This window comes from Phascolarctos cinereus, unplaced genomic scaffold (genome assembly GCF_003287225.1).
Source record: "Phascolarctos cinereus isolate Bilbo 61053 unplaced genomic scaffold, phaCin_HiC Scaffold_110;HRSCAF=660, whole genome shotgun sequence".
Lineage (NCBI taxonomy): Eukaryota > Metazoa > Chordata > Mammalia > Diprotodontia > Phascolarctidae > Phascolarctos > Phascolarctos cinereus.
The window spans coordinates 10,211-21,050 of NW_027555278.1; the positions used below are offsets into that span (position 1 = coordinate 10,211).

At 42.6% G+C, this 10,840-nt stretch overlaps 1 protein-coding gene across 1 annotated transcript; it reads left to right on the plus strand.

Moving 5' to 3' along the window:
* The first annotated feature begins 953 nt into the window (after positions 1–953).
* Positions 954–10,578, plus strand: LOC110204130 (synaptonemal complex central element protein 1-like). The gene is given in 13 exon segments (XM_078156786.1): positions 954–1,012; positions 1,420–1,646; positions 2,164–2,223; positions 2,609–2,683; positions 6,764–6,809; positions 7,175–7,231; positions 7,780–7,869; positions 8,653–8,716; positions 9,190–9,255; positions 9,535–9,678; positions 9,789–9,877; positions 10,120–10,226; positions 10,469–10,578. Coding segments are annotated over 13 exon segments (1,194 nt in total).
* The last annotated feature ends 262 nt before the right edge of the window (positions 10,579–10,840 follow it).

Sequence of the window (10,840 nt, forward strand, 5' to 3'; positions counted from 1 at the left end):
TGTGTTAGAAAAAAGACGAGAGCATAAGGAAAGGAAATTAAAAAGAAATGGGAAGCAAAAACAATTGTTTTAGGATCAGAGGATTTTTGCATAAGTATGATAGGGACTTTGGGGGATGTTGTTCGTTTCTGGTCCGAAGGTTTTTGTTTTGTGAATGATTTTTTCATTGTAATGTTGTGAGCAAATCCATCTCTTTTTGATAAACGTTTTAAATGTGTAAAGTTAAACGCAGAGGAAGATAAAGGAAACGAGGCACAGCAGAGATTTAAGAAAATAAACAAATAACCTTGTGCTTGTTTCAGAGAAAAAGAAAAAAGATTCCCTAACGGGAATGGAACCCAGGCCGCCTGAATGGAAACCAGGAATCCTAACCGATAGACCATATGGCAAACCAACAGCTCTGCCGAGTGTTGTAGAATTTGTACAAACATCATTTTGTCATTTCTAAAATTACTGGTATTGTTTTTTTTGGATCTTTTAAAAGCTTGTTTGTTTGTTTGTTTGTTTTCTGTCTCAGTAAGAATCTCATAATTCTTGGACTTCTTGGTGCTTAAATCTGGTGTTTTTCAATCCACCAAAAGTAACATCTTAAGGTGAAAACTGTGGCATTCTAAAGGGAGATGAGTTCTTTGGTTTTTATTATTGTTGATAGGGTATTGTTTAGAATGGACAAAATTATAAATTAGAAGTACAAAATTTCCCAAGTAAAAGTTTAGAAAGAGGATGAATATGTCAAGAAGTGCCATGAGCTTTTTTTACTATACTTTTTTTATTCCATTCCATGTGTAATCAAAGAACCAGAAAATGTTAAATCATATAGAAATCTTCCTTAACGAGAGAATGAAAAATAAGTGTTAGGGGAATATCTGAGTGGAAATGATAGAATCATGGAGGGGAGGCAGAAGCATGCAATGAGATGAACTGACAGAAGGTGGGCGGACAATCTTCTGCGCATGTGCATGCGCATTCCTGGACCGTTGCGGTCGGCTGGGAAAGGGGTGGAGAAGAGGCGGTAGCCATGGAGTCTTCCTCTAGCGTTGGAGAAGGTGGAGGCAGTTGTTTAAGAAAGGGTGCGTCACCTCTCTGTTCTCCTTTATTTCTCCAGACCCCTCAGAACATTCCCAATGCCTTTCCTTTGCTCAGCCACGCCCCTTCTACTTAAATGCTGTTTTTTATCACTTTTTTTTAAACCAATTGAACTCAAGCCTGCTTCCTCCTGATAGTACAGAGGGCCGCCAGCCTGAAAAAAGAGACCTTGTATTTACATATGTCATCTGCCTAATACAACGTAAGCTTCTCGAGGGCAGAGGACTATTGCTTTTTCTTTATATCCCTGCTACCTGGCACAGTGCTTGGTAGATGTCACAGTTTAATCAACGATTGATCGATCTTGGTGTGGAAAAGAACCCTGTCTCTCAGAGGCTTTACCAGCGAAACCTCTACCAACCTGGACAGACTTTTGAAGTTGAGCCTCACGCTGGAGCATTATACAAGCTGTGTGGGACAGCTACCCTTATTTTCCAAGTTAAACTCAGAGGCTCCTCAAGGTAGAAGGCAGAAACGAATTTTCACTACGATCTCCCGAGAAAGGGCGGCTCCCTCCAAAACCATTTCCATGACAGACCCCGGCGCCGAACACAGATACGGCAGGTTTTTGTATTTCTCCACCGCAGTGCTCCTCCCCACCCCCTTCCTCTCAGCCCATAGTCACAAGCCTTGAAGGGACAATCCACCGTGATAAATCTTCCTGGAGACAGTGACAAACAATCAGATGTGGCTATCTTGAAATGTTCCCATTCTGCAGACCCCTGCAAAACTCTTTCCCCACCCCCACCCCAGTCCCCTGTGATCATCCTGTGTCCTTTGCTCTTATCCCATGAACAACCATTTGTTCACATGGTTGGGCAGAAGGTCTGTATTTTGGGTTTAAATTTTATGAGGGGTTCTCACCACATCCTATTCAGAACTGATTTGAGAAGGACTCAACAGTGTGTTTGTTGGCTGACAGAACTTTTAGGCCACAGTAATTCAGAAACTATTTACCAAATTGTAGAAAGATGCTCTTAAATGTCAAAGATTTTTGAATGCTTGATCACTTCCTGAATTCTTGTTCTAAATTATTGCTCATATTAACTAACACTAAATTCTCTTACCTGCCAACAGAAGGAAACCTAGACCCTAGGACTGAAGACGTGATCAGAAGAATTAATGAATTGCAGCAAGGTGAACCAAGGCTTTCAAAAGTTCCTCAAACTACATGGAAACAGTTACCTCAGTAGCCTCTGTATTCCTTCTGCCTACATGAAACTCATTTCCCTGAGTCCCACTTCAAAATAGGGAAAAATCTGAGCAGGCTGGGTTGGTGAAAGAAAGATTTAAAAAGACATGGTAGTACAACTGAACCCCAAAGAAAATGCAGAGAGTATCAAAGTAAAACCTCAGGAACTATCCGCTGACCTGTATACTAAATTTGATTTCTATGTACAACTTTGAGTAAATCTCATACTGTTTTTCAGTTTTCAAATTCCTGCTCTATGAAGTAAGTGGGAGGAGGAGCAATATGGAAGAACCCATTTGTAAATATCTCCTTTTGTCTTTGTCTTGACAGCTAAGAAAATTGCAAATAAGGAACTCTGTGAAACCCAGGCCCACAGGCAATCCCTGCAGAAAGAACTAGATGAAAGTTAAGTGCCACAGATTCAAACAACCTTTTTGTCCCCCAAAGCCTACCATCACAAAGTCATCTAATTTGGTTGTACCAGGGTCTGCTTTCCATACCTGCATTCACAGGAGCCAAATTTGACAAACACTTTGGAGATTATCTATTGTTGTTTGTCCTTTGCCCATGGCAATGATAAAGGCCTAATAAGAAATGAGGCAGAGAGTGGCCTCTTTACCTACTCTAAACAAATATATTAATCATTTATTAATTTTTTAAAAAATCACTCTGGGAAGGAAAGACCTTCAGCGTTTCTGGCCAAAACAGAAACAATTGGTATATACATTCATCCTAAAGCAGTCAAGGCCAAAACATTGACCAAGCAGGGCTTGGCCTGGGACCTATTGTTGTCTGATCCATGAGATGATGTGGGGTTAAGGCTGGTCTTTAAGAAGAAAAAAAATGTTTCAGAGATTAAAACCTACATTCACTTTGTGCACAGCACCTGCCCTATGAAGACTGAGAGAAAAAAAGATGTAAAGAAAAAAAACAATTATCTATCTAGAGGTTATCTATATAACCTAACCACCATTCTTTCCCTCTTCGTTCCCTTCCTTCTTTCCTTTCGTTTCTTTCTTCTTTCCTTTTGTTTCTTCCTCCTTCTATCTTTCTTTTGTTCCTTCTGTTGAAGTTAGAGTTGGGAGAGCTGGTTCACATGTAAAACAATTCATTTAGACCTTCTACTGTAGCCATTGGTGATAAGTTCAGGGTGGACCCCAAGAATGTTGGGGTGCTACCTGAAATGATAAGGAATAGACATGTGGTCCTAGTGTCCTGAAAGAATTCACTTGGTACAGTCTCTAAGTTAAAGAAAGGCATTTATTGGGGTGATGCACCCAAGCGTGCCTGCTCCCCATCAGGCAGAGCCCCAATGGACTCTACTCCACATGGGAGGCACAGCATAGGTCACAGGCTCTGCTCCCTGAGTAGAGCAGCTTCTGCTTCCCAGAGGTGGCTAGCCAGGTCAAAGGTATGGTTTAAATACAATTTTATAGAATAGGAGGAAGAGGACAAGAGAATGGCTCCAAAATGCCTGGGACATCAGGTAGTCTGGAGATGATAAGCAGAGGGAACAGGAAAGGGGAGGGGAAGAGTTGTTCTGAAATTGAGGGTGCTTTGTGAAAGCACCCAGATAAGTCTACAGTGGGGGCTTTTCGATCGTTTTTTTTTCTGGCTGCTCACATCCTGCATCCTATCTGTTATCTCAAGTCCTGCTTGCTTCATCTGCCTCAAGCGCTACATCGTCACTTCCTTCTTCCTCCTTTCCTTCCTTACTTTGTTCCTCCTTCCTTTCTTTCCCCCTCCTTCCTTCCTCTCTCCTTCCTTTCCTTCTCTTTCTCTTTTTTGCTTCTTTCTTTCTTTCCCTCTATCCACATAATGTATCACAGCCTTACTTGAGGGTGCTCTGCCCAAAGGAAATTTTACTTTCTATCTCTGAAACTTTTTTCCTTTTTTCTTAAATACTACTGATGAGGTCTAGAACTTTAGGGGTGCTGGAACCCCAAAATCATGACACAAGGATCTTGGCTGCAAGAATTCGACCCAAGCCTTCTTTCAGCCAAAGACAAGGTTTATTAAAAATTTGCCATATTGGCCAGACTCTTAAGGAAATCTGAGCACTTATGAGCGATTGTAAAAATCTGAGCAGTGGCTAGATTATAAAAGTCTGAGCATGCTAATGGAGACAAAATGGACTTTATATATAGAAAGACTGAGGGAGGATGTAGGAGTGGCTAAATAGGTTGGGTGACTGGAGGAGGGGTCTAAGGACATCTGGATGGGAGTGGCCAGTAAACCAGTGAACAGAATGCCTGGGAACTGGACCTCTTGGCCAATAGATGGAGCCTAGCCAGCGTTAAGGGTGGGAAATGACTGGGGGCCAAAGAGAAGTAAGACAATGGAGGGCTAGGCTAAATGAAGGGTAAGAGAATTGGGAGATTGGGGGCATTGCCACAGTGAAAGGCCAGTTGATGCCATTATAGCCTTAGGCAAATGCCAGAGATTTGGCCACAAAGTCCAGGGTTGTTCCTTTTTGGGGTCTAGCTCCCAACCTCATCACCACCTTTAACCTGTAAATCACTCTAGCTCTCAGTGATGGGCCAATAATACCCTCGGGATATTTGGTTTGGGCTGTGATTGGTTTAAATAGAATGTAACAGCAGTTGTTTCTGTTTGGTCGGAAACCCTGAGAGTCTTCCTTTCCCAGATTTTTTTTTTAAGAGACCATTCTTTGCCTCTTATTAAGCCTTAATCATTGAACTGGCGTTGCCTCAGTCAGACTGAGACCTGTTAAAGACCTTGGCTTGAAAAGACCAACGCTCCACTCTGCGTCCAGGGTCATCTCCAGATCTATATATTAGGCCACTGGACTCAGATGCATCCAGAGGAGAAAGTGAGGCTGGTGACTTTGCACAGCACTTGCTCACTTAAATCCAATTTGTTTGCATGCCATGGCATGTTGTAGTCCTCTTCAAGAAACAAGGACAAACAGCAAATAGTCGTCTATTTTTTTTTTGTGTGTGTGTGTGTGTGTGTGTGTGTGTGTGTGTGTGTGTTTAGGCAGTTGGGGTAAGTGACTTGTCGCCCAGGGTCACACAGCTAGTAAGTGTCAAGTGTTTGGTCTGAGGCTGGATTTGAACTCAGGTCCTCCTGACTTCAGGGCCAGTGCTCTCTCCACTGTGCCACCTAGCTGCCCCTAACCTACTGTTTCACAGATAGCAAAAACAGAACCACAGACCGCCCAAGGCTTGTAACCTTAATTTATCTTTCCCTTATGATACCTATTGTGAAAGTCCATCCTTAGAGCTTAGTTTTCCTATCTGTAAAGAAAGGGCCACAATGTCAAATCAGTCAGTCAGTAAGCATGTATTAAGTGGATATCATTATGGTCCAAGTCCTGAAGAAACAAACGTAAAGAATGAAATAACTTCTACTCTAAAAGGATATACATTCTAATGGGAAAGATCAAAGGTACATATATAAGCAAATATGGAATGAATATAAAATGAACATATACATGATGGTTATCTGTGAGGTGGTTATTGATGAAGGCCGCTAGACTGTTGTGGGTATCAGGGAGGACTTTAAAGGGATGGAGGTGCTTGAACAAAGAGAGATAGAGAAAGAGGTGGAAATAAAGAGGCCATATATTTTGGTCAAGGGCCTGGCCATTGCAAAGACAGGGAAATGAAATAAAATGTCCTGGGTGAAAAACAGAGAAGGTCAGTTTGACTGGGTTGTAGAGCACAATGTATTATGAAGATAGGTTGGGAGCAAATTGAGAAAGGCTTTAAAATCTAAACAGGAATTTATTTTTGATTGACTCTTAAGTTCTGCTTTTGGAGCTCAATTTGTTATCTGCATAGGGAACCTTTGGGGTTCTTTTCTTTAGGCCTATAACCCTAGAAGCCATAGGGAGCCACTGGGATTGATTGAGCAGAGTGGAATTGATATGGTTTGAGAGTACTGGGAACCCCGAAATGCAAAGGTACAGGGAAGATCTGCCTCAATAGAATTTGGCCACTCAAGCCTTCCAGTCAAAGTAGCAAGTCTATTGTGATGCTAATAGAAGCAGGCAAGATTCTAAATGAATCAGCACAATTTAATGGGAGTAAGATTAGTACTTTTGTACAGAAAAAGGCTGTAAGAAAATTTGGATGGGATTAAGGAAGGTAAATCCCTAGTAGTGGTACAGAAGTAACAGTGAAGGGTCTAGATGGGATTAAGGAGTATCAAATAACTAATTGAGTAATGAAGGTGGGCTGGGTGGGCCAGATGTCTTGGGGGAAGGTACTAGTGATCTGGACTACTGAAATGTATGGGAAAATTCAGGGACTAGGTTGCTTTCAAAGACATGGTCTTTTCCTTTTAGGGGTCCAGCTTCAATCCCATAACCCCACCATTATGTCATGGACAGATCTATGCTACTGCAAAATCATTTTAGCAGCCAGACTAGCAACCCAGTCAACTTGCTCCAGGCCAGGCATACAAAGAGTGGGGAGAACAGACAGGTGAGGTTGACTGTCTAATTTCTGTCATTTGCAGTGAGCTTGGAGGAGACACAACTGAAGGAAATCTTGAGCAAGAAGCAAGTATCTGCCAATCAACAAGTTTGTATTAAGCACCTACTATGTGCCAGGGACTGTGCTAGGTTGCAGATACAAATAGAATGAATGAAATAACCCCAGCTTTCAAGGAACTTACATTGTAGAGGGGAAGACAATAAGTATATACGTAGCTAAATTAAGATTAAGTATAAAGAGGACAAATTCAAATAAATGCAAAGTAGTTAAATATAGAGTAGTTGGAGAGGGAAGGGACTAGTAATAGGGGGAAATCAGGGACCTGGCTCCATTGTTAGGTAGTTCTAAAAAGGCAGGGGTCCTAAGAAGATAGTTCATGTGCCGTTTAAGTCCCTCTATGGCCTTTTGGCCACCTTTTGACTTCTTTCATTCTAGAAACTCTGAGGATCCTTCGCCTGCATTGCCAGGAGAAAGAAACTGAGGTGGTAAGGTAACTGGCTCTTTTTCCATTTCACCATTCACCAGAACTCTTTCCACATCCAGCATCCTATGAGAAAAAGCCCCAGCAAAGTCGTGCTGAGCTGTCTGGCCTGAGTGACATTGGTGCATTGGTTTTGCTTGTGATGGCAAGGTAACAAGCAGTTAGTAAGGTCTTACTTACTAGGCCTTACCAGGCACTGTGCTAAGTGCTAGGGATACAAATACAAGGGTGTGAAGTGTCCTGAAAGTTTTTTTTTACAACTCACAGGATCGTAGAATCTCAGTGCCTAGAGGTATTGATCCCAATGATAAATGTTATTAGACAGATTTGAGTCCAGTGATTATTGAATGCTCTTTCAGTGTATAAGGCATGATTCAGAGCGTGATAGCTAGGAAGGGATACAAACTGCCAAGCAACGTGAAATGTCCCCCTTCACTGACCTCTGACTACACAGCTACTTTAAGAGCATCCTGACAAAAGGAATTCTGAAGGACTGCCGAGAGGGATAAGATTCACCAAATTCTGAGGTTACCTCTTCCTCAACTTTCTTTCTCCAGACAGCAGGCAGTGTTTGAGGGATACCAAAAGAGAATAACAGAGTTGAACTCCAAAATCCAGGAAGGAAAACTGAAGAAAAGGAATCAGAGGTAAAACCTTGTTTCAGCCTTTAGGCTGGTGCTTGATGATCTCTGAATTCAAGGCAAAATTGAGTTTGTGAACCAAAGAAAACTAGAGTCAGAAGACTGTGTCCTCCTCAGAAATATGGGACATACAAAGCAATGCTGGAAGGGGCCCAAATCATAGAATTGAAAAAAATCTGAAAGGACTTTGAAGATCATCATCCAACCATTACTTGGAAATAAGAAAACTGAGTTCCAGAGAGAAGATGGGACTTGCCCAAGATTGCCTAATTATGCAGTTGCAGTTTCTTGAGTCTCCTGACTACTTGTCCAGGGCTTTTCCCATTGCATTGCATTTCTTTGCACCAAGAGAAGTCCATAGATAATCAGATTGTCAGAGTTTGAAGGGATATTAGAAAACATCAAGTAGAGTTAGGTTTGATTTTACAGGGGAAATTAAGACCCAGAGAGCACTGATGTTCAGACAGCTTTGAGTTCTATTCCTAGCTCATCATCATGACTCTCTTCTCTTCCCCTAGTTTCTTGATTTTTAAAGTGAGAGGCCTAGACTAGATGTCAGTCTTCAAGTTCTGGAATTAAGTGACTCTGTAAGTGATGAGACAGTTGAGCTTAATACAGGAAATATTTAAAAGTGGGAGAGATCTTTGTATACTGGAAGAATCCGAGAAAACTTCCTGCAGAAGGGAGATTAGAGCTTCGTCGGTTCTAAAGGTGTGCTTAGTGATTGTTTGGAGGGTGAGCTTCTTCTGGTAGTGACCCTGACCAATCCTTTGCTTTCTTTTTCCTTAGAATGGAGTTTGGCCAGCAACTAGAGGAAATGATGGAGAAGAATAAGACTGTCTGGGAATTCCATGTGAGGGGATAACCTGTGGTCAGGATTGAAGATAAATGGTTATTGGTGGGGAGTATGGAAGGTGGATGTAGGATGAGGGGAATACTTGAAGAAAGGGACACACCTAGTATGCACAAGTGGACAGTGAAATAACCACCATCATTTAGAGCTGAGGTGAATTGAAAGGGTAATTAGGGAGAGTATATGGAGTCACTGGTTTAAGGAGTTGTGTTTAAGGTGGAAGAGGGCCGGCATGGTTTTTAGATGGTTTCAAGAAAACTAGATTTGCAATCTCAGTGGAAGTTTTCAAGTAGATGGCTATCTGTTGGTGATGTAAAAGAGATTTGTGTTCAGGAATGGGTTAGTTAAGTAGGCCTCTGGTGTCCTTTCTAACTGAAATTTTGTGAACTTCTATACTGTGGTGTGAGGGCAGGCATTCCTGTGGAGGGAGGGGTCTTTAGGTGCAGCTGGCCTCCTTTTCTTCCGTGTATTAGAAGACAGCCAAACTATCCCAGGAAATCAGCAAGGTCAACAACAACAAGGAACAGCTTCTATAGAGGGTGAGAATCCCGTGTTGGAGGGCAGGGAATGATAGAGGGGAGGGAAAGGTGAATAATGCCTGTTTTGAGAAAATGAACTTCCTCTTTCCTAGGATTGTATTCTAGATTCTCTAAGGATAACCTACCTTTCTCATGGGGGGAGATGAACATTTGCCCCAAATACAGCTGAAGACTGGGTGTCCACCTATTCAGAGTCTTCAGGAAGGGAGATTGATTGGTAGGGACAGGAAATCCCAGATGAGAGGGCATCTGACATAACTTGTATTCCTGTGACCAGAGAGGCTAACTCAGGAGAAGCTTGACAGTATCCAGAAGCAGCTGGACAGGTTGACCCAGCCTGAGGCCAAGACTGAAGCCACAGCTGTCACCAGTGTGGATGCCTTCCTGTGCAGTGAGGAGGCTGCTGCAGCTATGCGAGCCTCTGTGGGGCTCAGGGGGAAGGAGGAGGAAGTAAAGGAGGGTTGGCTAGGCCTTGGGGTTTGAGGAATGCATCTCAGAAGAGGCAGTTCTGATTTCCAAGCAATATTTCTTAGCAACTGTTTGAGGAAGAAAACAAGAAAGCCACAGAATCCCTGGAGGCAGCCTCCCTTCACTATCACCAGCTACAGCAGAAATACCAAAGGTGAACCCCCAAGATTCCCCAGAAGAGGTGGTGATCAGTTGATTATGTGTGTTTCTTCATCTACATCTCATTAATCTCTCACTGTTTCTCTCCCTGTGTCTCTCCATCTCTCTCCTTCCCTTTTTTATCTATCTATCCTCCTTTCTTTATCTTTCCTTCACTCTGTTTCCTCTTTCTCTCTGTCCATCTGCCTTGTATAACCCATTCTAACTTGGGCTTTCCATTTCTGGCTCCTGGCACAGGCTGAAGAGGGAGCTAGAATCTGTTGGCCACAGCAGCATCAGAGGATCCAAGGAGACAGGCACAGAAGAGGCTGCTGAATGGGAAAGTGGCATTGTTACCAAGGTGGGTGAGGGAGAGGTAGACACGAAAATATTCATTCTGGCTGTATAAGAGCTCAGACAAAGAAAAAGAATCAAAGACACTTAGGAGACAGTGACCTAAGGAAGCAGAGAGAAGATCTGGGAAAAATGCTGGCAGCAAGGATTAATAAAAGGCAGAGAATAAAGGGAGAGGTACATGGTGGGGATGTTACTGCTAACTGGCACTGGGTCCCTCCTTATTCTTTTATGCCCTTAGTCTGTCATGGAGCTTCCAGGACACAGAAGAAAGATCAAGAAGTCAGGCCTGATCCTGGCAAACATCACGAGGTTCATCTTCATCCTAGAGGTTCCCAGAGGGTTTGGCCACCTGTCATTTAAGTGAGGTGAAGCTTTGCCTGCATCAATTTGGAGAGACTTTGTAGCCTGGCCTTTGAGATGCCTACCTGAATAAAGAATTCCTCATTCTCTGCTCCTGGTTCTGGCTACTTTTGTCATTGTTCCAGGGTTTTAGCCTACCAGTCAACTAAGCATCTAGTAGGTGCCAGTCACTGGGTTAGATGTCAGGGATAACAGACAAAAGTGAAACAGTTCCTGTCCTCAAGAAGTCTTTAATCACAAGACTTAAGAGAAGCTTAAAAAG